This window comes from Coturnix japonica, chromosome 15, assembly GCF_054131305.1.
Source record: "Coturnix japonica strain WE chromosome 15, WE-NBRP24, whole genome shotgun sequence".
Lineage (NCBI taxonomy): Eukaryota > Metazoa > Chordata > Aves > Galliformes > Phasianidae > Coturnix > Coturnix japonica.
In genome coordinates, this window is record NC_140677.1 from 12,985,408 (window position 1) to 13,013,229 (window position 27,822).

Sequence of the window (27,822 nt, forward strand, 5' to 3'; positions counted from 1 at the left end):
TAATCAGATGTATGCTCCTAGTGAAGCTGCTTCTCACAGCTGGGTTACTTATAAATTGCTTGTCGGGGGATTTGACAGCTACTGGGGTCATGCTTTTTCCTCAGTTTTTCCTTCACTGAGAGCAACAGAGGAATTTCTTTCCCTTTTATATCAATTTTCCTAACCGTGGGATGTCACTTTGGTAGGCCCTGTGTCACTGGCAGTTCCTTTGCTGCCCTGTGCTGTCTGTGGATGAGGATAAGGAGGGTGGTGGTAACAAAGCCTGGGATGCTGCTGATGGGTTGCAGTTTGGGGAAGTGCTGCTGTGGAGCAGCCAGCTGCATTGCTGCCTGCTTCATTCTGTGGACACATGCATTATTTTCAGCATCATAAAGATGGATTATTTTGCAGTTCGTATATTGGGTGCGATGGAATGCTTCTCATCTGTTCTAAAGTAACACCCAGCCTGGGTGAATGAAGTGAAATCCACTCGTTGCTTATTGCTACTGCATCAGTTCTGGAAAGGTCCATTTTTCCTCCATCTCTGTGCAGTTGTGTATGTATTTTTCTCAGGATGCATACATAGAGGTTGGTGTTGTCTGTATTCTGTGGCAAAGCAGTCTGTTTAATTGCCTGAATGGAAAAATGGGAGGACCGGTTTATCTAGAAGATGTTAAACATGCTGAAATGATAATTACTCTCAGAAGTCTAAGACAGAGAGATGAAAAATCGTTAATGAAGGCTGTACACCTGTTTAATGGATTTGTTAAGAAAAAATAGTTGCATACTCCTTCTAAAATGCTCATATACCAACAAAAGGAGTACCAGAGTTTTAAAACTGCTGAGCCATGGCTTATACATGTGTTGCAACAAGCCTGACACTCAAGCTGTTTTATTGATGCTCTGTGTTTTGAAATGCAGGAGCATTCCTAGAGCAGCGGGTTTTATTCTTACATTTGCCTAAGATTGCCATGAAAACTTGATTTGAAAATAATTCTCTATGCTGATAGTGATGTGATGAAAGCAGGACTTTGGAATTTATCTTGGGAGATTAAAATACCCGTGTAAGTGAACAATTTTATTATCAGAGTGATAATAAAGGTGATATACATGGTGCACAGCAGCAGGATATGGGGTTGTAGTAGGACTGTAATCTACACAATGGCAAAGCAGAGTACTTGTAAATAAACAGAAGCATCTAAGTACATCTTTTCCACATTTAAATATGTACCTAAATATGTATATTTAGATAAACATATATAGAATAACCATTTCAGCTGATTGACTTCTTAGTCCTAGGTGTGCTGGGGAAGTTGTGTGCTCCAATGCTTCATTTCTTTTCTTCTTCAATCCAGTAATTCATCCTTTCTGTTTTACAGTATGCTATGCTAGTGATCTATCTTCATTTTATAGCGCTAAGCCTTATTAAGTAGGTAACGTGATGTATCTAGCAACAATACTAATAGATTGGAGTATTCATTAAGTAATGTTTGTTTCCGCTTGTTCTAAAAAGCCTTTCTCCTACCTGTTGAGTTGCTGCTTGCTTTCATAGCAACAATTTACTGTTTGGGTGCTTTATCTTTGCCCATGGCATAGCTGGGATAGATGTGAGTTACGCGCAATATCATTAATAAAGAGAAAACAAGTTTTCCAGGTGAGATAAATATAAGATTTTATAATTCTCGATGTCCTCTTTAAATTTGGCTGCAGTTAGATGAGATCTCACAAGGAGTATTTTTTTATTAAAAGACCCATTAAAGTAGGCAGGTTTTTAAAATAAATGGCAGCATGTGACTGCAGTAATTGCAGTGGTGCAGAATATGAAACGTAATTCTGGCAGGCAGAGTGTGCCTAAATGACTTCTAAGAAGTCTTCCTTATGTTGTGAATTCTCGAGCTCTTGCTTTAAAAACTACTTGGAATGGGTTGGGTGTGTTGATGGCTCACTTGCAACTACTTTACAAGTTCTGCCTTGGGGTGACAGAAGGCTTTCTGTTACAAACATGTTAACTGCCTCCTTACGATTCAGCTGATACCTCAGCTTCTTGAGTAAGATTGTGCCCATCACATCTAATGATGTCTTAAGATGCCAGAGAGTTGATCCTTTGAATGAAATAGGGGCTCTGAGGCTGGCTGTGCTAAAGCCTTTGTTTCATTGGGGTCAATGAATTGCTCTGACTTAAGATTTTCTCAAAACAAGAAAATATGTTAAGGCTTAATCTTCAGTAAATCACCTGATAACTCAAAAGCTTTTCTTTGATTTAAAAAATGCTGTGGGCTTGTTTGTTTTTTTCATAAGGGAATCCATCGTTAGGTTCTGATGTTCAAACCATTGAGTTGTTTGTGAGCATTGGCCATTGGGCTGGTACTGGCACAGCTAATTCGGCTTCCTTCAGCAAGAAGTCCTTTGCTGAACACATAGCAACCTCTTTGAAGATACCTAGAATTTCACTACAGCTATTTGGAGGCTCTTTGAGTTCCAACTTTTACATTTCTAGCCTTTATATATATAAGTCTATATATATAATATAAGTCTATTTGTGGGAAGTCTGATCGTATTGCTTTTGAGAGAGTTAGTAGAAAACAAGTGCTGTTTGAGAACTTGGTCATCTGCAGCGTGATTAAAAACCAAGCTTTCATCAAAATAAAAGGCTCAACAGAGTATGCTGAGAGCAGTTAATTCTCAGGCTGCCTGTTGGCTGTGGTTGCTTGCATTGCTGCAGATCATCTTCCCGCTTTGGAAGGGGCAGAAATACATCCCTGCTTCCCTCAAGTGAGGTTAAACAGTTCCCTCTCAGAGAGGTGGGAGGCGGTGAGAGCTGCACTTGTGCCTTTTGGCTTGTTTGCAGTAGAGCAAGGCTGTGCTGCTACTTGCACAGAGTTTTGGTTGCTTGCCCTTGTGTCTCATTACCGCAGAGCATTTGGCAGGCCAAAGATGCAGCAGCCTGGCAGCGTGCAGGCACTTCATTTCTTAAGAAACTCAGCGCAAACAAGCTGCATGCAGAAATAGAGCTAGCAGGAGCTTAGGAAAGGTAAAACTAATTGTGAAGAGGTCACATTTCAGGAACTGGGTTAATTGAAAGAGTGGGAAGAGATAAATTTTCCAGATTTAATGTAATGTTTGGGTGAGGGAATGACCCTCGCTTTTAATTCTTCTTTCAGTAGGTAAGGGCATTCCGTTTCCTACAGCTGTATTTCCTGGCTCCTCTCAGAAGCCCTGGATTATGGCTAGTCCTTTCACATGGCTCGCCTAGGTAGCTGAAAGTAGGAAATATTAAATCCTATTAAAGGCTGAGCCTGCGGCACTGTTCGAAAATATCAGCTGTGTGTGTTTAATGAGTTGCAAAATTTTATCTCTCTGTGAAACTTCTTAACACGATGTTACAGGGGCTTACTGTCTCTTTGCCAGCTTACCTCCCTACCTGCTCGTGCTGAACCCCACAGGGACTGCAGTGCTGGGAGCACGTGGAGCCCAGCAGCCCCTGTTGCTGCAGGTCTGCCCTGGTACCCAGGGCTCCCCTTGGGGTGTGGAGGGTAGAAAGCTGCAGGTTTGGGCTTTGTTGGTGGATCTTCTTCTGACAGGCATGTCCTATCCTACTTTTGTCCCCTGCTCTTTAAGCCACATATTTCTGAGGATGTCATTCTGGAGGACCAAAAGGAAAGAAAAAAAAAAAGGGGGGGGGCAGCAAATAATAATAATAATAAAAACCAATATTGGAAATGAAAGGTCATCACAGAGCTTTTAATTTGGAGTCCAACCAAATGCAGACGTGGTATTTAATCCATCTTTCCTCGGAGCAGCAGCCAACGTATAAAAGCTATAATAAGACAATGATCAGTTACATCCTCTTTGCAGTCTAACTGAACGTCCTCTGAGCTAACGCTTAAGGGCTGCTGATGCCTTTATATAAATGCGGTTTCTCTTTTGCTGGAGAGCAGTAAGTTAGATGCCTCAGCTTTCAGGTGATGACAGCAGTCGTCCAACAAGGGCATGGTGCCAGACACCTGGCTCTGCCTTGCAGCTCCCGTTTGTTTGTTTCTCTCACTGGGATCTGAGCTACCCCTTGCCCAGGTGCCTGGTTGTCTGTGTCTGGGATCACTCCGTCAGTGATGCTCTGCTGAATCTGGGCTGTGGAAGCAATTTATAGGGAGCTGGATTCGGGGCTGTCTTGGCTTAACCACCTCTGCTTCCTCCCTTTATTTGTAGCTGGTGGTTCTCAAATCCGTTCCTCCATGTGGGCCTGTGTTGTAAAGCACAATTCACTGGGCTTGCAGAGAATATCAATGTGTTATCTGAATTCTGTGAAGGCATACGGCTATAACTTTCTCCCAGCCCTCCTTCAATCCAGTTAATTTGAACAGAGCTTAAGGAATGGTTTCATCTGAATTGAGATGCATGCTAGTTTTTTTAGCGCTTACGTTTTCTTTGTATCTTTTTCCATTTCAGTGTTTCTGTTTAAATGTTTCAGAATTCCTTTCCTGCTCACCTGCAGATTAAATTGCATGAGGATTTTTTCCCTTGCTTTACCTGCAATAAGTGGTGTGTCTCCCATCCAGATTCTTATAATGAAGAGGACAACACATGCAGTAGTACTTGGCAGTGCTGTATAATGCTCTCCAGCTCATTAAAAGTTGTCTGTGTGAAGTCAAAAATATGAAGAAAATTGAAGTAGATTTGTCTATGATAAAAGCACAACAACACTTGTGTATTGTTGCAGTTGGAGGTTATCAGCTTAGAAGGAATTTATTTGGGTATCCTTTTTATCCTCTGAAATGGAGCTCTGTCAGCTGAGACTGAGCACTGTATGTGCAGCAGGTGGAAAACAGCCTGAGCACCACAGGCACGTATGGCCCTGGGTTGTGTAAAGGAGCACAGAGAAAACCCACTTTGAAATAATATTTGCACTATTTAGTGGAACCGGCGATAACCTCATAACCAAAAGCATCACAGGTTTTCAAAGCAAAGCTCAAAGGAAGGTGAGGTTTTAGCACGTGCTGTGCTAATGTCTGCGTCCCCAAGGCACAAAGCTTTCTGGCAGCAGTGCCTGAGCTCCCATTGGGTCCTACAGAAATATGTTGCAGATTGCTGAGTGGGTTCTGACAGAGGGGTTTCTATAGGCACCTTTGTAGCATTGACTGAATGTGAAGCGGTGATGCCTCTGCATTTCCTAGAGCTGGTCTGCCCTGGGAGGAAGAAAGAAAAGTGAGAGTGAAATCACAAGGAGCCAAAGTTGAAAACATGGCAGTGAGAAGATTTTGCAGGTGTTTGAGCCACATTAACTACAATTCAGAAACAGGCTTCAAAAATAGATGTGCAGATAAGTGTCCTTGGCATCCTGACTGTGAAGGCAGTTGATAAAACCTGGTGAGGGGAAGTGCTTTGGCTTCTCCCCTCTGGTGCTCTCCAAGCAGATAACAAAGAGCTCATTGAGTTGGGTGTTGGAGGAGTCAGGCCAGTCCCTTGCTGCTGGGTCCTCTCACAGATCAGATTGCTCTCCCCCTGCAAGCGCTTTTTCTTTGGAACCTTTCTTGATGGACAGACTCTGACAGTGCAGCTGTATGCAATGTTAAAGCAAGATGATGTTTCACAAGAGTGAGTTCCTAGTGTTCCTTCCTCTCAGAATTGCTGGGAATGTACATAGGAAAACATGGAGGAATTTGTCCACATGCAGAGGTACAGTTACGTAACATGGATATAGAGGGCAACAGCTGTCGCTGTCTGCTAGCGAATTGCAGCACAGCTGAAGTGTGGCTGCTTGGGGAGCTGAGGGCAGCAGATGTGTACACAGCAGTGTTCTGGGGCAGGGGAGTGATCCTGCCCAGTTGGTATGAGTGTGAGCATGGTCATGAGAAGGGAGGGAGCCTGGTGATGATAAGCAGCGCAGTCATCTTGTGAGGTGTTGTTTCAGGAGAGCATCTAATTGGAACGTGTGAACCTCTTCAAACCTTTCTGAAATCTGCTTCTGCTGAAGGATTAATATCCCAAGTACTGCAAAGCCTGTAGGCTTCTCTGGGTTTTTCCTCTAGTTGGGGTGCCCTGTCACATGGTTATAATGCTGAGCAAGTGCACTTAAGATACCCTGAAGTTTTTCCAGAAAACAAATTGGAGCAGTGTTGTGTTTCAGGTCTTGTGGGTAAACTCAATTAAGAACTCAATGCTTGAACCAATGAGATGCTTCATGGTATTGAATGTTAACTGAGAATCTGTGAAATGACCATAGAATCTCTGCTCTCCCCCAAAGAGGGGGATGTGCTTCAGCAGTGGGGTTGTGAACCATCAAATCTGATTTCAAGTGATGTTCCTCTGTTTTCCAGTTGCAGTACGCAAAGTGTTGGATGACTCCATTAGGTAACTGCCTGCATGCTGTCCATGCATCTCACCTGGGGGAAGATGTGGACTAATAGGTTGGATTGTGAGCTGAGAGCTGCAGTGTGCAGCTGGCTGTGAGAGATGGAGATGTAGATTGGTCACGGCTTGGGGTGCTGGGGGGGAGAGGCAACTGACATTAGATATTATTCTTAAGATATCTCTAAGGAAAACCCCCAGAGCCTGAGCTCAGACTCTGCTGAATAAGTGATTCTTCATGCTCACTATGTTGAAGAAAATAATTAAGGGATGTAAACTGAAACTGGGGAGATGTAGGTTGGGTGAAAGAGAAGTTTCCAACTTAGAGCATTTAAATATTGACAAATACTGCCTAGGGAGGTTCACTGGAGCTGATGCACAGGTCTGTCAGGAATTGTTTAGAAACAATTGCTCCTGTCTTAAGCCTCATTTGTTTATTCTATGCTATGGCACTGGCTATATGTTCAAGCTTATGTTTGTATCCATATTGATTTGATGGGACCTGTGAGCACTGTTATTTCAGTCAACACATGCTTTATGTAAGTTTGGTTTAGTTTGGGAAGGAGCCAACATAAATTGAACAGTCATAAGTCATCTTTAGATTGAGCTGCTGGCAAATTATGTTTGCATTAATTAAAACAAGAGTGTGTTGAACTGGTTTCAGACAGTGCAAGGGTTATGGTGCAACTTCAAATAAAGCCAAGCCAACAAAAATTGTGCTTGTTGCAGATGGATAAAGTACATGAGGAGCAGTGGCTTGTTTGGGTGCAGACTATTGCAGCTGTGGCTGCTGTCTTCAAGAAGGGAAAACATGTTGTACAGGACTACCAGAGGGGCTATATGAAGGATGACTGCTTATAGCGGGAGGCTGGACCTTAGCCTGGTTAGCTTGGTTAGTCTGGTAAGCTGAAAACCCAGGTAGGCTGCAAAAGGAATGGAAGGAAGACTGAAGGATGAAACTGACTCAAGCAGCAGTATATCTAAGCTGGCCATGAATAAGCAGAACGCAGGGGAGAAATAGAGTTTTAACATGACTTTGCTTTAGGAAAGGCGTGACAGAAACTGTGATTGTTCAAAGATGACTGTTGCTGAATTGCTGAACAGGATTATATGACGTGTCCCAGAATTGACCTTGGAGCCTTGAATTTTCAGGTTCGTCCAACACTTGTTACACCATAGCATAAAGCAGAAAGTCTGGAAAGAAGAATGTGGAAATGAGGTGCTTATTAGCAATTCCTTTATTTATTTTTTTTCTATTTTATCTCTGAAGTTAGTCAGGCTTGCAACTGCGTGAATCAACATACCTGTGAAAATACACAGGGTTTTGTTTTCCCGTCAGTGCATCCTATTTAAAATCAGAAGGAAAGCTCTCGTTCTGTCTGTGAACCATGATGCCTCTCAGCTGATGTGTTTATGTTTTTGCTTATAAATTTGAATTTTCTGTGTGTTCTTGGCAGTAGCTGGAGGCTCAGAGTCAGGAAACTAACCGAAATGATGGCAATGGGGCCTTGATCTTGGGCGCTCAGATGAATTGATGCAATCCGATGGCTGCTTGTCTACTACAGAACATGTGAAATCTATTTTTAAGCAAAACAGTGGTCTGGGCAAACCAGCTGTCTGACTTTCACAGCTGGAAGCGGTGATGGGGGATCCTTACAGTAGCCGGCAGCACTGCATGGCAGCTGACCTTGTGGAAGTGATGGGAATGTTGTCTGTAGGTTTTGCTCTCGAAAGAATGACTGCACGTCTTACAGAGGGCCTGCAAAATGGATGAGCCTTTTCTTGATACCTTCTTGAAACGCTTGAGCATTCTCCGAGGTGGCTGTTTGCAAGGCTCCAGTCTTGCTGAGGATGGCATACCAAGCAGCTTGCCAGTGTGCTCAGAGCAACCTGAACACGTAAAGCTGGTGTCTGTACTGTCAGAATATACATGATGGCTTTCAGTAGTAGTTGAGAAAAACACACGCTTGATGTCAGAATAAATGAAGTTTTAGCTGAGGCTGAAACATGGAAGCTAACACTTAGGTTTCACAAAGCCTGGTGTCTGTGAGCTGACTGTTGTGTGGGTCACAGAACAGCCCAGTAAATAGACCAGAGGAAATCACTGGTTATTAACTGAAGGGTGGTTGAGAGAGGCAGCGGTAATACCAAGAGACGCTAATCCGATTGGTGGCAAATCAGCTCTAAATTGGTTACAAAAGTATCTTTGTGTTGAAGTATCTCTTTGTGAAATAACACCTAATGGGAAAGATTACTGCTGTTTTTATTGGGTATGATTTTAATGCACAACATTTATTCTGTGAGAACAGAATTGAGTGTTGGCCATTCCTCCTCCCAGTCTTTCTGTCAGTATTTTATGACCATTCCTCTTTCTTCCCAAGCCTTGGCACAGTGCAAGAACTGAATGCTCTTGTTATGGCAAAGGGTTATGTTTGTGGGCCATCTCACAAATCACACCTGCTTCCCTTCTAAATGTTTCCTATGGCAAGAACATCTGTTCAGGAGAATGCCACCAATCCCTATGGGCTGATTTTCCATATGCTCCCATTTCAGGATAAAATTAAGCCAGTGGACCTTGGTGGTGTTTTCTTAACCAAAACTGAGTCTTTGTGCTCCTGTTAACAGTCACGTGTTGTATTATTAGTAAAGGCGTGAATCACTTCCACTAGTGCTCTTCTGGAAACTAACTCACTGTCTATGTGACTCAAGCTGTTCTTTCACACACGAAGACAGATGGTGTTAAATAAATCAGATAAGCATATGTCCAAGCTGGTGCTGCTTGGCATACTAACAGGATAATAATTTATAGGATTGAGAACTCTGGGTACGGTCGCCACTGGTTGGAAGAAAGAAGAGCTCCTGCGCTCCTTCCTCCAGACCAGTAGTGCTGTCGGGTGCCCATATTTCCTGGGATATGCCCCTTTTGGTGTCTGTAAGCTCTGTCTGGTTGGATAAACAGAAAGCTCAGTTTCTAGAGAGAAACTTGCTTGCATAAAAGGGCAGCCCAAATCAGCTCGGACTTGCTGAGATTTCTGAAACACCTTTGCATCCTTACTGCATCTGATTCCTCCCGATAAATTGTGATCTATCAGGTGTAATTAGCATTTTGAATCGTTTTGTGGTCCTTGAGTGCCTGAGAAGTACACTAATGCACTGCGTGGTATTTATTACACAGCTTAATTTAGAAATGTTACGAAGGCTCAAAAATCCCTTATTTTTTGCCTTATTTCTAAGTCAACCTTCACTTGCGCTGTGAATTTTAGTATTTTTTCCATATTCTTTTCATGTCTTCCTGAACTTCTGTTCAAAACTCTCACCCTAACATGTGTATCAGCGTGAGCTGTTAATAATGGGACAAGATGCTTTTCCTGAGTTCAGCTGTGGGCGCTGAGTCTGCAGGGAGAGGTGGTTTAAGTTCAGAAGTCTCCAGCATAAGCACTTTATGTGGAACATATTCCTACCGGTTTCTTTGGTTTCCTAAGAAAACTCTTTAGAAAGGATTGTTGGTGATAATTCCCTATTCTTGGGCCAAGCCCCCTGTGGCTGCATCCCAAACTGCTTGCAAGCTGTTCTCAGAGCATGGAGCCCTGCGGTGCAATGTTGCATGGTGAGCACTGGGGAAAGCTGGTGCTGGATGCCTGGTAGGCAGGCAGTGCTGTATAGGAACATTGATCTGACTGAAACAGAAAACAAAGGTAAATAGAATAATTTGAGGGTGTTTGGTTTGCTTTTAGTTTCAGTAAGCCTTGAACATCTTCCTGCAAGGCCATATCTTGTGACACTTTGTCCCTGGGCAGTTGCTGGTATGACATGGTTAAACACTGCATTCTTCTCTTCGTTCTTTATCTGTCTACTCTGTGGACATCTGTGCTTTCATCTCATTCTGTGTGAGTACCGTTTTCCCCACGACTGAACAATAACTTGTTGACCAGTGATACTTTGTGTACTCACCTGTCTCTTATGCTGGTGACTGTCAGAAACAGAATTACAGGATTTGCTTTCTTTACAGTGAATGTCCATTACTACTAGTGATTAAAATGAGTCTTACTTGAATTGCTGGTCCTTCGTCACTAGTAATTAAGCTGTTGTTTCATACTAGGAAGAAGCTTTCATGCTGTGCAAGCCATAGGGACTTCAGAGAGACCAGCACTTTCAGTCTTAAAAGGGCATATTGATTTGTCTTATTAATAGGAAAATCTCCAAGGAGAGGTGAAATACTTGAATTTTGGAAAGTTTCAAGAGTATTTATATTGCATTTTTCAACTGTGTGAACACTTAACGTTGTTTCTGAGTAGTTTATATTAACTTCTAGTGAACTTTTTTGCCGTTCTTCATTTTTAATGAAGAAATAAATAAAATAACATTTTTAATGTGTTGATTAGAGAGGTCTACGTGTGGGGGAAAAACAGTCTTTATAACACCTTAGTGAAAGGGTTTAACATTAATATTATTCATCTGTTGAATACACATCTGTTTTGTTTAATGGGCATTGATCCACATGGTCCTTCAATCCTAAATTTTGCAGGCATTTAACATTGAAACTTTCTTTGGTTGTTTCATTCCAAGAGGTTTTCATCTTTTTATTTGCTTTAATGAATAGTGGAGAGGAATTACTTCATTGGATTCATTCTCTGTGGCTGGTCTGTAGTGCCTTGTTAGTGCACTTGAAGTAAAGCACTGGCCGAACTAAAAGGAGTTTTCTGATAGCTTTCTGATGTCTTTGATACAGGTTAATCTAAGGCAGGTAGTGCTGCTGTCTTGGGGTAAGGAGTTAGTTAAAGTATTGAAAGGAGATACAAATATTTCAATATATGCCCACTGATTGTGAGTGTGCCAGTACATGATAGAGATGAATAATTGTTTTATTTTTCCTTTGTTTTTATGTTCTTTTGCTTTAGCTGCAAGAGCTCCTATCACTTAGCACAGCTCAAATTTGTTCAGACTTGGTGCTGCTGACTTCATGTTTTCATGTGTCTTGTCTAGCCAGGGTTTGAGTGCTCCTGATCGTGTTTGATAACCAGCATTCAAATTAGTATTCCAGGACTTTGGCCAAGAGTAACTGATTGTTGTGTGGTTGCAGAGGTTTCAAGTCAGAAAGTAGCACTGTGATCATCTCATTGGATCTCCTGTGGACCTTGGTTCGTACGTGTTGTAGATCAGATTAATCTCTGATTCAAGGCCAGGCCTGCTGAGTGAAGTGTGAAGCATGTTGCTTAGGAAAACACCCAGCCCTGAGGTACGGGCAACAGTAATGGATGCTGCTGGCCACCTCACTGTGGTTCAGTGTGGTTTAAGGAAAGAGAAAGCATGCTTTTTTGCTGATGGCAATCTCAGCTTGCAGAATAACCCTACATTTGATAAAAGAGTTTTCCCACACCGAACCTTGTTTTGTTTACAGATTGTCATCAGATAGTTCCTTTCTCTCTCTGACACATTGAGCAGATTGAGCTCCTTGGAGTCAGGGCCAGTGTAGCCCAGTTCTGTAGTGATGCTCATGGCTCATGTTATCCAGACCCACATTAAGGTACGTATTGAAGAGCATGCTTTGCAATGGAGATGCTCTTCACAACAGGAAAATGCAATGACCCTTCCTGCTTCATGCTCCCACTTGAGCCTGTGGTTCCTGTTGCCCGGAGGCTATGCTGGATAGTGGTGCTGCTGTGTCTTTGTTCCAGCCGTGCCAAGCTGGCTATCCTGCTTGTGGCTGCCTCTGCAGCCCAAGTTACACAACCCATGATTGGTGGCGCGTTGGCAGTGCTTGTGCCCAGCTTATGTAATTACCTGAGTCTCTTTGTGACCTCTCATCTTTATGCTTCAGCATTCTTACTATTTTTAAGGTGTAAAACATATTAGTAAGTGTGCTTTTTCCTCGGTTTATTATAAAAATACGAATCACTTCATTAGAGACCTAGGCCCTGCAGAACCTCCTGAATGTCATCAAGGAGATGCAATTTTTATATGTAAAATTTATATTTTGAATAAAAATTTTTTATAACTTATGTAAATAGATGTTTTTAGCATTTTTTTTTAACTTAATGTGAACCAAATGCGTTGAAGACATCTGAGTTTATTATGTCAATGCTATTATCTTTATCAACCCAATCATATAATCTCATTGGAAAGTAGCCAGGACCTGTTTCTCATAAAGCTATGTTGACATGACTCTTTCATGCTTTGCTGTTGAACGGATGTGAAGTTGAATTTTTAGCTATTAGTAAGTTTTAGTTGACAGGCTAATATTATTCTTTTGGGCAAGGCTATCGAATGTCATGATTTGCAGAAAGGTCTGTAAAAAAGATAAAACTATATTTGGTTATGAATGTGGTGCTCTCAGCTTAGTTCTTAACCATTGTGGCAGACTTTGGTTAACTAATATATCCTAGCCAGGAGCGTGGCATTTGACTTTGAGTGTTTTCTAACAGGTTGTCAAGTGGTGTTAGGAATGTGGCAGCTCTCCTTAGCATTTAAAATGTTTTTCCCAAGGTGTTTCTAAACAGCGCATTAATGATAATGGTGTGTGTCTTCTAAGGTTGATGAGACTGCCTAAACCTGTGCCTTGTGAATAGAGCACAGTTTAAAGACTTAAGTTTGTAGGTAGAAAACTCATGTTCCCACTTAACAATACTCCATCCTCATAGGTTAAATGCATTTCTTCTCAATGCATTTCTGATTAGACGTGAGTTCTTAGTGAAGCTGTGAACCCATGAGAACATCTCTGTGCATAGCAGATTTCCTTGTAGAACCAGGCACTTGATAAAAGGAGATCTGTGCTAAGTTGCTGCATTTGGGCAGAAGAAACAGTTTGTTCTTTCTGAATGTCAGTGGCTGTGAGTATCGTCCTTTTGTTGGGATTGTAAGTAATTAGTGAGGAAGCACCTCTCCCAGCAGGCCCTATGGAAAGCAGATTGTTGTGCATGGAGGGGAGAAACTGGAGGGGGCTTCATGTTCATGCCTTGAAGTAAGGAGAGAAACTTGAAGAAAAAGCATGGATGAATGTTTATCTGTTGTGGGCAACCTGGCTTCTCTCCCCTCTCACTACGCTGAGGTGATGGCAGCCCTTTGCAGGCAGTGGCATCTCTCTGCTGCTCCTTTTCAGACACCTGAAGATGGTTTGGGGGCAGCAGCTGCACTTAAACATTGTTTTCCATTCATGCTGTGGCAACCCAGCCCAGGAAAGATTCCCACAGAAATATCCCCCTCCAGGTGATGGCTGCAGCCATCACTATCTGCCTTTGTGTGGCAGAGCCCAGTGCTGACAGAATACTTGGTGACCACAGCTATTATAAGCACCCAGCCATCAGCCATTGCACTTACAGCTATTTACACAGTCTTTCTGCTATTCCAACCTGCAGCTCGTACTTTTTAAAAACTTTTGGAAATGAAAGCAGAAGTGGGGATGATTTTGCTGTGCTCAGCCCACTATGGGTGAGAGACGTAGGAATGGGACCACAGGCATGTGGGAGTTTGGCTTCATCTCTTGGAGATGCTGTCTGATAGCATTAGGCATTTTGCATGTCCAAATACTGTGTTTATGGATGACGTGAAGTAAGTGAAGCAAAAGATTTTTTAAAGAGCAGCATGAACTGTTGCATAAACTTTAATGAATGCTAGTTCAGAAGTGAACTCCAGATAACAACAAAATATCCAATCTCATGACAGGTCTGAAATGGTCTCTGTGTTCTTTTTTTCTCTCTGTTTGTTGCATTTTATTTCAGTGTTCAGTGATGAGCAGAGGTTGTATTTTGGTGATCTCGTGTTGCAGGATTTATCTGTTGGTTGTCAGGTTTGTTTCCCCCTGCACACACTTATTTCAGTTTCATTTGAAAAAGTCATTTTTTCAGGCATGCCTGAACTGTTTCTGGTATTTCATGTAGATTTATGAGCTTATGTGGAACCTGTGAAGTACTGGTAATTAAGAGAGTTAACAAAGTGCTGCTTGCAATTAGTTCAATTGCTTGCAATGTGATTTCTTTTTTCTCTTCTTAAACTGTAGGTTATCATACCATAGTTGGGCTTGGAGGTTTTGATCTCTAAAACAGTCTCTGCCCAAGGTGTTTGGTTTCTTATGTATTTTCATGACCCCTGAATGCAGCTTTGCTTTGAGATGTTGATTCATCTTCCTGCTGCACCTTGCAGGACAAGTTTTTTAACTTCTGAGTTCAGCAGAAGAGGTGAGTTTCATTCTCACTCTGCCACAGGACATGTCCCTTAAGCAGTTCAAAAGGGGGCAAACTGTACTTGCATCCAGCAGGAAGGAAAGCTCAGCTTTTTTGCAGTGTCAGATTTAGCTGCAATGCTTTGTTTTCTGCTCCTAATTTTCTGCAGCTTTCTAGCAACAACTAAAGAAAATGAATTTCATTTCTTGCAGCCTTTCCTGTAGGTCCTGCTCACTGAATTGTGAGCATCCTTTTGGGTAAGGATTGCTTTTAATGCATTTGGAGAATGAGCTACCACTGGGAGACCTCCCAGTGCTTCGCTAATACAGCTAACAAATAGCAGGCTGTAATTTCACAGAGGGTGACTTGGTGAAGAAAAATGTTGGCTGAAAGCTGATGTGCAACGAAGCTGTAAAAATCTTTCCTGATTCGCAAGTTGTCTAATGGCATCTGTTGTCCGTTTGCAGAAAGGGGATTTTCTGCTTCAGAACTGCTCGAAGTGACACATGTTTAAAACTGGGTGTATGGGGAGTGGGAATGAAAGGTCCCGAGTGCTATTAAAAATTGATAGCTTAGGCATAATAATATGGAGGGCATAAACCTGGTACAGGAGATCAGCTACTTTGGTAACACCTCAAGCTCTTCACAGTCCAAAGTGCTGCATGTCTAAGCCTGCTTGTGCTCCCAGTTGTCTTTGGGAGAAATCCTAGATTCTTCTGATAGTGGATGAGACTAATCTTAAAAGTGAGAAGTGATTGTACTGCAGGAGTGAAGTTTTCATTTTAAGTACAGAATTGCTGTTAGTTTCCTTCTCGAATGTGTTTAACATTATTTCCAAAGGCCTTTGAATTTTTAAAGTCTTCTGAACTACAGAATTAAAAGTAAACCAGATTTCTTCCTGTTGAAGTTGTTTCTTATAGGAGAACCTGCAAAGGGTGGAAGAGATCAGATTTTTATAGTACAGTGTATCTTGCGCAGTAGCCGATAAGAATGACATGTTTCTACCTGTATTTCTTAAAGATTATTAAATATAGTGTTCTTAATAGTGAATAACTTAATAAATAAATAAAAAATGAGGCTTAGCTGTTGGAAAATGCTCTTGACCATCCAAGTCTGGTGACCCTTTGTAACACTGTACATACCCCACATCATCTCCTTTGCACAGGTGTAAACTCTACTACTCGTAGATCTTTTTATTTTGCTAGTTCCTTTGAGAACTTTTCCAAAACCATGATAATTTCTCAGAAAAATACAGTATTGCTGGTGCAGAACTTAAGGAATGTGATGGGCAGGTACCAGCTGACATGTCCCAAGTTCACAGCAGGAGCAAAGCAAGCAGTGTCGCACCTGGTGTCTGGTCTCACACTCACAGGGCAGACCAGAACTTCACTATTGCTCATAAGTATGCAATAAAGCAGTTAATAGCTGTGTGGGAGAGAGCTGTCAATGAATCCTGCAGCTGATTGATATTTCAAGGTGATCTCTGTTTAGAGAGCATGAGCAAATGTACAGATCTGGCACACAAATATAAAAATCGACCGGTATGAAGCAGATGTTCGTTCTGCTGATTTAGCTGTCTCTATCTGATCTCTGTTCCCACAATTTAAGTGCCTCTTCAGTTTCCTTTTCTTCATTGCTAGCCTGGATAAAAGATGGAAACAGCTCTAAACAGGAGCATAGCTGATATAGTGGTGTGTGTGCTGGAGGTGAGCCCTGCCCTTATCTTCTGGCCTGGTGCTCCTGGCTCACCTCTGTCCTCACCAGGCTGTTCTAACCAGTGGGCTTGGTCTTGTTAGGCAAAACCAAATAGCAGTAAGTACAGCTCCGTAATTCTAAACGTTGTTAGGCATTACTGTGTCAAATTAAAACTTAGTATAGTCTTATTTTTTCTTCCATTTCATATAGTTTCCTTACTGGTTGATATGTAGTTCATTCCCAAATCCATTAGCATCTCTCAAGTAGGAGGCAAGAAACTTGACTTCTTAATCTTTCTTAGGAATCTTCTAAAAGCTCAGGTGAAAGCTGGCCTCCTGCTTGTGTAACTTTCAAAGAGTTAGTCAGAGCCCATATGTTACAGCCGGGAGGAAATTATGCTTGGGGATGACTAACAGAACATGTTCCTGCTGTTAATTTGGGTGTCATTCCAGAAACGTAATTCATAGCCTTCTCTTTGATTTTATTAACACATTTATGTACTAATGCCAGTCTTTGCTAGTGTACTTCACCAAGGAAATTAATGAAGGGATAGATTTTATATTAACAAAGAGAAGGCTTTGGTAGCTCTGCCTGGAAGGAACAGGGGGAAGCAGAGAGCACGCGTGGTTGGGTGGTGGTTGGTTAGTAGAAATACATGTTACAAATAGGAAATTCAATTAAATGCATCATCCTGCTACGAACACTACGTTCCTCGAGTCTCTGTGAACTGATATGTAATTTACCAAGAACAATGATATGTGGTACTAATTGGGAGTTATTCCCCTAAAAGAAGGGAATAGCTTTCAGTGTTTTGATGCTTAAGGCTGCCCATGTAGCTATGATCTGATTTACGCAAGGAAGAATTTGAATGCTAAGGAAGTTAACGTAGAAAAGGTGGCTTGCAATTTATAGCCTCCTTTTAGCATTTGCTATCTGTCTGTTACAGGCTGCCTCTCATATCGAGGGATATGTTGTGTAGCTCTAAGCCAATTAATGCCTGTTTATTTATGTGAAAGGTTAAATTATGGAGGCATAAACAGCCTGGCTGCACGTGTGACTGGGCTGTGCCTGTGCACCTGCTGATGCAGTGCCTGTGCACCTGCTGATACTGAGCCTGCCTGCACTGGTTGTGCACACTGCTGTGCCATGTTCCTGCAGGAGCACACAGTAAACAGGTAATTGCAGGAGCTCTAAGTAGATCTAATAACAAAATGGGAAGTTCTGAACACTGGCTAGGGCAGCTGACTGTGGATTGACAGTGCTGCTCTTGACATTGAGTTTTCCAACCATCCTGTGGGTGCAATCCTCTGTCTGCTTAAAAGAGTGAATTTCTTCTTGTAGCTTAGCGCTTTCCATGCTGCTAGGTCTGCTTCTGATTATGTCGCTGCAGTAAAATAACAGGCTGAATGTATGAGTTCGCATTGTGCGTGTATGTACAAAATTGATACATCTCTGTGGGAAACCTGCTTTTATCTGGTCTGTTCCTGCAGTAGACAAATCTTTGCTGAATCCTTTTAAGCTGGATGTCCCTCACAGTTTATTAAGATGGAAGAACAAGTTAAATTCACAGATTCCTTCTTAGGGGTACTACAGACTGAGCAGCTGGCTTGCATTGTGCCTGATTCTGTTTGAAGGCAGTTAGTCTGGAAGGGCCAAACCAGCTCAGTGTGATCACTTTTGAAGGTTGAAGTTTATTTTAGAAACCTTGGTGCTATGTAGTAGATTTAGAAACCTTTGGTTATTTTAAATGGGAGTACAATGCAGCATCCTGAGCCAAGGCTGTGTCCCCATGAGGGTGAAGGAGCCGAGCAGCTGGGGTACCTTAAAAGGAGATGAAGCGTGCGGGTATCTGCCGGCTGATATCTCTCAGATCACACCGAAAACATCTTCCCATTTTCTGTTCAAGTCTCGTGTCTTGAGGAAGCTCAGAATAGAAGCAGTGCCCTCAGTGTGGTGCAGCAGACCGACCACGAGTTTGCAGGGCAGCTCCAAGCAGAGCTTGTTGAGTGGAGGTGCGCTGTGTTACAGCGGCATCCCCGAGAGCCGCCTGTTTGGCTGCGTGGGGTTGCAGACCTTCTCCGTGCAAGCAGCGTGACAGTTGGTGACTCAGTGGGTGAATCTGGAAACTCTCTTCACTCCCCCAAGTTTTTGTAGATTTCGTTTTAATTTGGATTATGCACGGTAGTGCCTTACATTCAGCTCTGTGGGTTTGCTATCTTTGGCATGGCCTTTCCAGAAAATCCTGTTGCCATCTTAAAACTGCTTGTCCTAAAGTTGTTTCTGACTTGCATACTTTTGTCCAGCACAAAATCTTTGCACTTTTTGGGGGCTGTTTGTTAGGGAATAAGGGTCAGTGACTCCTGTGAAGGCTTTTGGGTTTGGGCTAAATGCTGAGCGAGTCCCTCAGGTTTTGCTGCTCCAGAGTAGCGAGCTGTTGAACTGCTAAGCCCTTTCAGGAACAGCTTATGATGTTTTGGCAAACAGCTCATGTCAGGCTCAGCCTCACGGAATTTGCAGAGCTTGGTTTGTGCCCTTACAGCACCTCTGTGCTGGGGACACCCTCTTGCCCGTGCAGCTTCTGTGCCCACAGCCTTGTCCTGTCCTCCTCTGTGTCAGAAATGGGCCCATGCTGCCTCTTGAGGAGCATGAGCTCAGCTGGTTTCTGACTGGGGAAATATAACAAATATTAACTGTAGCTACATAGAAAATATGTCTTCCAAAATCACTTTGTTGCTCAGCTTGCTGTTTAAGTACTTTGTATTCTGTTGTCAGGCCAAATGCTCCTAATGTGTAGCATATATAGAATATGAGGGTCTGTAAAGCCTGAATGGTATTTTAAGTGTTGCTCATAAAGTAGCAGTGGAAAATTTCTCCCAGTGCTTAGAAATCTGGAAACGAGAGTTGAGGGTTTCAGTATCACTTCTTTTTAATTAGGAGGCTTTTCAAAACTTGCTAGATCTGTGTTGCCTTCTTTCCCTTTCCCTGCTGGCCCTGGCTGAGCTCTTCCTGTCTCACACAAGGACTCATTCCTTTTCCTCCCTAACAGCGGTGTCTGATTTATTCTACAGGGCTTAAATTAAGAGGAAACTCAGCAGTAGGGGAAGGAGTGATGGATTCGAAAGCAATTCTCAGGCTCTCTTGTGCTGGCTCATTAGACAACCTTTTTGTTATTATTTTTTAATACTTACAGAGAATGCAGCAAGCCCAATGCAGCAGGAGCAGCAGTGTGCCAAGAGCCGCTCGGTCGGGTGCTTCCCTCTGCCCTGGTGATGGGGCCAGGTCCTTGGGTTCTCTAAGGGCAATACTGCTCTGTACCAGTGGAGGAGCAGCCTTCTGTCTTCTAAGCCCAGCTAAAACATCATCATTGCTACCATTGCTTTCCTGCGTGAGATCTCAGTGTAAAGCTGGCTTGTTTGCAGCCCTGTGAATTCTCATGGCTGAACTGAGCTCTTTGCAATCACAGATGAAGGCAGGTTGCATCAAAAATGGCAGTGACCTTGCTGCTCTGGATCTCAGTTACAAACAAGTGGGCTGCCAATTTAATTTGCTAAGTGTGCGCTGCTGCAAACATCCCTGGTTAACTGGGAAAAAGAGAATGTCCGAGGTTACTATATGAACTAATTAATTTCAGTGATTTTTTTGAGCCTGCATTCCTGTAAGTAAGAACAGTTACACAATTGTGCCTTTTAGAGAACTAAAACGCTTCATTTCTAGGGCAGTGGACTGCAGTGCTCCCAGCCCATTCTGCTGTCTGCAGGATGTGAGCCAAGCGGCTGCATGGCCCTCGGTGAAACGCCTCTGCAGGGGCCGGGTGAGGAGTAGGGTTCCTGCTGTCAGGTTGGGTGATGCTAATTAGAGCAGGAAGGTTTCTGCTGGCCAGGCAGTGTCACCTGGGACATCTCATCCCGTGCTGAGCCTGCAGAATGGGCTGAGAAACAAGGCAGTGACTTGGGGGGGTGGGACTTGGTTGATGTCTCTGAGTTGCATATGGCCGTTTCTGGCACCAGGAACTCTTGAAGGAAGGCAGCTTTTTGTGGGCTGCAGTGCTGCTTAAACTTGTGCTTTATGGCTTGGAGTAAATGCCCCCAGATTTCTTCAGAGGAAAAAAAAATGTAGTAGAACATGGAATTGCTCATGTTCTGAGCTAAAATTATAAGTGTAGCCATGCAGCCAATGTGCAACCCAAATAAAACCATGAAGGAGAGTTTTTGAGTCAGTTTTTGTTAGTGAAATTAAGCAGGGCTGCAAGCAAAGATAACAAAAAAAAACCACCATTATTTTCCTATTGTTGTTGTTTTGTGGTGGTATTGTCTTAATTCATCCCTGGAGAAACAGAAGGAGCTGTGCAGGCAGTGGGGTTACTCAGGGGACCTCACCTGGAAGCTCTTGCCATGTGTTCACAGGTGCAGCCATTTACTGGGCTCAGTATTCGGGGCTGTGAAAGCAGGCAGTAACTTTGCTACTGACAATGTTGCACACCTGGGAGTGCAACTCTATGTTTATTAATCTCTCAGACAACGATCCTCACAAAAACATGAAGTAAATAGCCGTGTGTTGATACATCAGGACATTGGTATGTTTATGTTGCCTGAAATATTAATGCTGTCATGTAGCTTAGCACAGACATCTCTTTGTACTGAGGCAAGTCTTTGTCTTCTTGACACTGGGTTTAAGGCGAGTGCCCTGGTTCATACACACTGCTCATCTGTTACGTAAAAGATTTTGTAAGTGTTCTTGATACAAGCATAAAACAAGAATTCTGACTGTTGTAACAGCGTGGTGGCTTTGTTTTCTGTCCATCCCTTATTAAAGTGTTTTATTTTGGATTATAGGACAGAAAATTAACAAAAGTAGAGAGACAGCGATTTAAAGAGGAAGCAGAGATGTTGAAAGGTCTACAGCACCCAAACATTGTAAGGTTTTATGACTTCTGGGAATCCTGCGTGAAAGGAAAAAGGTGCATCGTGCTGGTTACTGAATTGATGACCTCTGGAACACTGAAGACGTAAGTACTGTGCTCCTGGTGAGCAGCCTAAGAATAGCTATGGAAATTTTTAGAAAAATCCTACTTTTGCATTCTGAAATAAAGGCACCTCGAGATAAAGGATAAAAATGGAGCTGTTCTCTGGTGTCTGTCATTTGTCCCTGTGCTTAGACTGCATTGACTTGACAGGAAGAATTTCGGCCTCAGTCTCCCCTTCCCCGATCTTCTGCTTCACTTATGTAACTGGAAGCAGTTCTGTGGCTGGTTTCATTGTGTGCCTGTGACGTTTCCATTTGTCAGCATGTGTGTTTCTGTGGTTGCTTCTGCTCTTGTATTTGTGTGTTTTGTTATCAAAGACAGAATTGCACTCAAATGGTAGAATCTGCTTTTGAAGCCAGAGATGCTCTAGGTTATCTACTAAACAATATTAATAGCTTTGCTACTGACAATCTTGTTAAGGTTGATATAAAGCAGTTGGCATGAATTCTGGAGCAGATTTTCAGCCCCAATGGGAGCAATGCTCATCACTGCGTATATCCAGTGTGCTGCTCTGCTAATGCATTGGCAGGTTTTATCTGTTCCCAAAATGCACCTTCCCCCTCCTCAGTGTTCTAGACAAATAGTAAAAAATGCAGGTGCATGATACAGAGGTCAAAGTCTTGTGGCTAAAATTAATTTTCAGTATTATTCTGTTCTGGATATATAAAGCACACACTCTAAATCAGTTCTCTGCATGGAGTGAATTGCTTTGCTATTAGACTTGCAAATATTTGGTTGTATTTTCACCAAAAATGCTTATTATCTTCCTCCTTCGAAATGAATGCTCTAATTCCTCCTTTAAAAAAGATCTCTTCTAAATTGGTGATATTTTTGAGCTGCTATTATGATATATAATAAGGGGCTTTTATCTAAAATGAATTTCAGCTGCTAAAGCCCCAAGAATCTTTAATAACACTTAGCTTTCTTTCTAACCAGCTTTTCTGCCTGTTTGTTCTTTAGGTATCTGAAGAGATTTAAAGTGATGAAACCAAAAGTCCTGCGTAGTTGGTGCCGGCAAATCCTGAAGGGTCTTCTTTTCTTGCACACAAGAACTCCACCAATAATTCACAGAGACTTAAAATGTGACAATATTTTTATTACTGGACCAACTGGATCTGTGAAAATAGGAGACTTAGGTCTGGCAACCCTCAAGAGAGCTTCGTTTGCCAAAAGTGTAATAGGTAATCAGTCTGTTCTCTTTGGCTTCCTTCTGTTGGTGTGATGGTTGTCTTTTTAATTTGTCTGCCCTTCACACTTCACAGTAGTGTTTTGCTTTTTGCATGTGGGCTGATGGTAGAGATTGAAGTGGTATTGTGACCCTTCCCTTTATACCATTATAAAAATATCAGTCTGTAGGTCCTATCAAGGACATGTTATCTTGGCCTTCTCTTTCCTTTACAGTGGTAAATTTTTGATTGAAATATTACTTTGCATCCACAAATCTTTCTCCGTTCTCTTCCAAGAGAAGCAGCAACAGTTCCCAACAGCTTGTGCATCCCTTCCCCCTGAGAGCAGGCTCAATGCCTGTTTGGGAAGGAAAAGAGAAGGGATGGGGGAGGGAAGCCACATGCTGCCTTGCTGTCTAACCAGCAAGGTGGTGCTGGGAAATCTTCTGCTTCCAGTGGGTAGTGATATGCCAAGTTGCTTCAGCTGAAGGGAGAGGCAGCCTGTCCTCTGAGCAGTGACCTGCAGAACCCAGCTTCTTGTCTTTGCAGGGAGGTCACAGAAGAGCTGCCCTGGCTGGAACAGCTTATCCCTACTCATTGGGCATCAGCAAAATAAGTTGCTTCTGCAGAGCTTGTCTATGCTTCAACGTGATCCTGGCAGAATTCTACTGAAACAGCTGCAGTTTATTAAAAATCAGTAGCTACAAAATTGAAATAAATTCCCTCTAGGGTGCACAATAGCTGATTCGTGTGGGTACCACGTAAGCGTGTATTAGAGCTTGATTTTGCTTGAACTGGGAGGATGTGTTCTGAATGTGTGTCAAAGGATGTCATTCCTTTGCAGAAGTGAAATTTTAATGCCTTCTGTGTGAAAAACACAAATGGGGGATATCCTTTCCTTGAGTTCTCAAACGTTCTGTTTTGGTTTTTTACCTTAATCTTTCTCAGCAGATTGGTCTTGTTCTGGTCTGTAGGTGATGGTTCTAGAAAGTTATAAATCCTTGAGGAAGGATGTTGAAAGTGAGGGAAGTTACTCTGCCTGTAGTCATATTTTGGTCCCTTATGTAAATGAAAATAAGATTTGAGATGACTAGAACTAGCAAACTGCTGGTGACAGCCACTATTTCCTAACTATAAAGAAAATGGCATGTTATCTTTAAAGCGGTGGTTGCCAAAGTAATTACAGCATCTCGTACATTTAGGGATTGTATCTATTACTACTTCTGTACAAGTTTCAGCCTTTATACTTTGAGAACCCAATATTGTCGCAGTGAGACTGATGTTGTGGATGTAGGCTTGGCTGCTGTGGGACTGCTTAATGCTGCTGATTTCAGTGAAAACATGCTAGTTTGTATCTGTTAATTTTCTCTGGCTTTTACTTTGTAATAGCGTGAGTAATTCTGTTTGTTTTGAGGGGCAGTATTTCTTCCCATAGTTTATTTTGCAGTGTAACAGTTGCTCATGGGCTGGGAATAATATCAGAAATATCAATATTAATTTTAGCAGAATGAGTTCCTATAACAGCACTGTCAGACCGTAGCTGTGTCAAACAAATTCAGTGATGGAGAGGGCTGCAGCCTGCTGGCAAGCTGCATGTTATGTATTCTTCTTGGCAAAATAACCAAATTCATCTTTTTCATGAGTTGAGCTGCTCCAAGGAAAGAATTAAGGGGATTGCAAACACTGATGATGCTGGGCCTGCTCCCACCTTTACAGCAGGATAGTAAAAAGATGTAATTTCCCCCCCCCCCCCCCCCGCCCTGGAGTGGGATGCTGAGGGTTGGGAGTGCAGGCAGGGAAATGGGAAAGCTGATAAAGAGAAGGCAGGATGGGGAGGGAGCCCAATAGGTGTCAGCCCCCAGGTCTGGCCTCCTACTCCAACTGCATGTCCCAGAGCTGCGTGCGCCCTGCTGTCCTCACTGCTCACCTCACCTTCCTAGATGGAGTAGCTCTAAATGGATATTAGTAGCTGCAATTCTACATTATTTTTAATGATGAAGTCAGTGTGGCTGAGGTCCAGGTTTTCCCTTGCTGCATTTGTGCCACTGCTGATGCTTGCCTGACCTTGCGGCGTGTCTCTTCAGGGAGTCCAGCCAGGGCCAAGCCTGAGCTGCAGAGAGCAGCTGAGTAGCTGCTGAGCAGCTTCACATTTCGGTGGTCTGCTTTGTTAGCAGTACTTGTATGTATTCCTTCCCACCCCTAAGAGTCGGGTGGAAAATGTCATTTTCATGGTGATTTGGAATGGTGTCAAGAATATCATTTGCTTCTTAGACGACTTGCTATCAGGTTTTCAGTTGTGCAAGGAACTTCAAATGCTCCATAATTCATGAGATTCACTTCTGTGCCTGAGTCTTGTTCATTCTCAAACAATGTAGCATCTCTGGGAAAGGCTCTGACAGCTGTTAACCATTTCGGAGCAGCAGCCACAGCCTTTGTGACAGCTGGAAGAAAAGGCCTGGGGTCAGAGCTGAACTCAGAGCATGGCTGCTGAGCTCTCACAGGGATCCAGCTGATTTATGAAGGCTGAAGGAAGGAATGTCCTTAAGGTGGAAGGAGCATCAGCGAAGGGAGAGAGCGATCTAGAGTTCTGTGAACGTTACAGCAATGCCAGAACAGAGGCTTGTCTAGTGAGTTAAACCAAGTCTACTTTGTGATGCGTGCAAAAGTGGTTTCAGAGACAAACCCTGATTTTGAGAGACATAGTTTATGCTACCATTAGAAAAAAACAAAACAAAAAACAAACAAACAAAAAAACCCTTAAATCAGGTCACCTATTATATATAAATCTGAGAACTGTTTTTCCTGATGTCTGTTGTTTAACTGCAGCTGTGCCGATGGTAGAGATGTCCTTGCCAAAAAGCAGAGCTGCTAGTGCATGTCAGCTGGCAGAGGGCTCTGGGGGAGGGGATGTGGGTGCTGAGGCAGATCCTGCTGTGCTGAAGGCCAGGTTTGGGTCTGGGATTGCTCACCTTCCTTTTGGCAGCCTGCTGCTCATTGGCGGGAACAACCTTCTCCTGAAGAAAACAACTGTGTTAATCTCCTTCCTTCATCTTTTCTATATGTGAAAACAAAAATCACTCTTGTCTCCCAAGCACGCACTACTTTAGGAGATAAAGTCCCTGGAATAAATTACCTAAGTGTTAATTTTGCTCTGCAAGACCACACCTTTTTGGTGCAGAGATTTTTTTGACAAAGGCTGAGCCGCCCTTGAGTCTGTGTGAAGCGTAGGAGTTACTCTGAGGTTGTTGATGACACGTTTTGTATTCATTCACTTTTTTCTGTATCAGAGAACTTTTGCAGGCATTGTATTTGTCATAATGCTGCAACTTCCCATTAAGAAGCAGTAAGTACAGTGTTTCCTTTGATTTATCCAGTCTTATAGGTCTCCTGACACCCTAATCCCTTTGGAGTAAGACCTTATTCTGCAAGTAGTCTCACTGATCTGTACTACTGAACCTGCGGCAGAATCATGTTTAATGCTTTGTGCACAACTTCCTAGATGAATTTGTGATACCACTTGCTTTCAAAGTGCTGCCTCGTCTGCTCGGTGGTTGCTGTGCATCTCCCTGGAGGAAGAAATGCAAATTTGCATTGACAAAAACAAGTCCGAAGCTTCTCATTTCTTTTGTCCTTTTCAGCACTGCAGACCTCTATACGTGTCCCTCTCTTCATCCAGAGAAGGAAACCATTTTGTATCTTTCAGTGTATTCAGGCACCATGCCGTATCTCATTCTGGTATTCTCTTTTGAAACTTCAGCACGTTTTCCCCCTCTGTGTATACATACTATCAGTGAGCTCTGTGCGTGCATTGACTTAAGGTTTCTTCCCTGGAGGATGCTTGAGCTTATTCTAGTTACTTCCCTGTTTTGAAATAATCTTGCATGCCCCCATAGACAGTTGTAATGGGCACATTTCTGTAGGCAGAACAAGATTGTGATGGGAGCTTTTCAGACTTTCTGAATAATTTACCACCTTTTTTGTGTAGGTACACCAGAATTTATGGCCCCAGAAATGTATGAGGAACACTACGACGAATCCGTTGACGTCTATGCGTTTGGAATGTGCATGTTGGAAATGGCTACCTCAGAATACCCTTACTCAGAATGCCAGAATGCTGCTCAAATTTACCGGAAAGTAACCTGTGTGAGTAAACTTCCTTCATTTTAGTGACGTCTGTAATTTGGGATTTTGCTGATCAGAAGGTTTAAAGATGTAGTTCAATGAGATGTCATTACTGTCTTATGTGTGTGGTGTGTTGTAGAAATGGATGCGTCTTGGTTCTGGGTTGCAGAAACTGCTGCAGGCTTCTTCAGAAAGCTTACAGTTCTGTGGTTGGATTATGCTTGCAGTTGTATATATGGTATTTTCAGTAATCTTTGCCCATTTTGTCTCAGCCAAAGGTACATGAGACTTGGGGATATTAAGCAGGGAAGAATCTCTGCTGTTGTCTTGTGTCCTAAAGAGGGATTGTCAGAATTGATCAAGTTTCCCACAAAGCCAACCCTCCCCTTCCCTCCAACTTTTAGATAGGAGACTGTTTATGTGGTGTAGGATGTTTCATTCAGATTTCCAGCACAGATTTTTGCAGCTTGTATGTGTAACAAATTACCTGAAAATATAAAGGGGGAAAAAATATTGCACTGTTTAGTTTTGGAATGAGACAGAGGAGATTTATGTCTGAGCTTATCAGTTCTGCAAGCTCTGTTAATTCCCAGACTGGAACCATGCAAATGGTTTGCTGCATTCTCAGGTGAAATCAGGCCATAGAAGAAGCCAATCTAAAATGATTTATATCCTAAAAAAAAAAAAAGTATCCTCCCCAGCACCCTCACCCCCACGTGATAAATATATTTGTCTGCATGAGCTGCAATGTGAATGCCTGAAAAATCTGAGTTTAGATGATGCTGTCAGCTTGCAAATCAGTGAAGGAATCACTGACTGCAGAGAAACAGGACTTGCCAAATGCCTTGGCAGCAGTGGTTATCTTCTGCTCTGCTTGGATAAGTAAAAGCAAGAATATGGGAGTTTCTGCCCCATAGGTTATGCTTAACAGGCTGGTTTGTCAAAGGTTTTTCCAGGTACTTCTTTCCATCTGGTTACTACAGAAGAACATGATGAGCTGTGTCCCTTGGCCCTTGTGTGTCCGCATCACCAAAAGATGCAAACTGCACACTCAGGATGTGAACATAGTTCTCTGATGGAGGCTACGCTGCAATTTGCAAAAATAGCTACAGATAAGGTTGTCTTAATATCTTTCACCTATAAGGTAGAAAGAGTGGTTAGACTTAATGTATGGTAAATGGATTGAGTGATTCATCTCAGCCTCCAGAAGCACGGTCCTCCATTACCCTCAAAGAAATGAAGTTTTTCCTCACATTCAGACAGGACTTCCTGTGTTCCAGTTTGTGCCCATTGTTCCTTGTCCTGTTGCTGGGCACCACCAAAGTGAGCCTGGTCT

The 27,822-nt window shown here is 42.6% G+C and overlaps 1 protein-coding gene across 31 annotated transcripts in view; it reads left to right on the plus strand.

Annotated features, from left to right (window-relative positions):
* WNK2 (WNK lysine deficient protein kinase 2) overlaps positions 1-27,822 on the plus strand; it is a 96,251-nt gene that overhangs the window by 11,376 nt on the left and 57,053 nt on the right. For all 31 annotated transcript variants that reach the window (XR_014934655.1, XM_015874762.3, XM_015874763.3 and 28 more), the window contains exons 3-5: positions 21,008-21,180; positions 22,159-22,379; positions 26,350-26,507. Coding sequence is in view for 30 of the 31 variants with exons in the window: in XM_015874762.3 (XP_015730248.2) it covers positions 21,008-21,180; positions 22,159-22,379; positions 26,350-26,507 (552 nt within the window). In the remaining variant the exon portion in view is untranslated. The remainder of the gene's footprint in view (positions 1-21,007; positions 21,181-22,158; positions 22,380-26,349; positions 26,508-27,822) is intronic.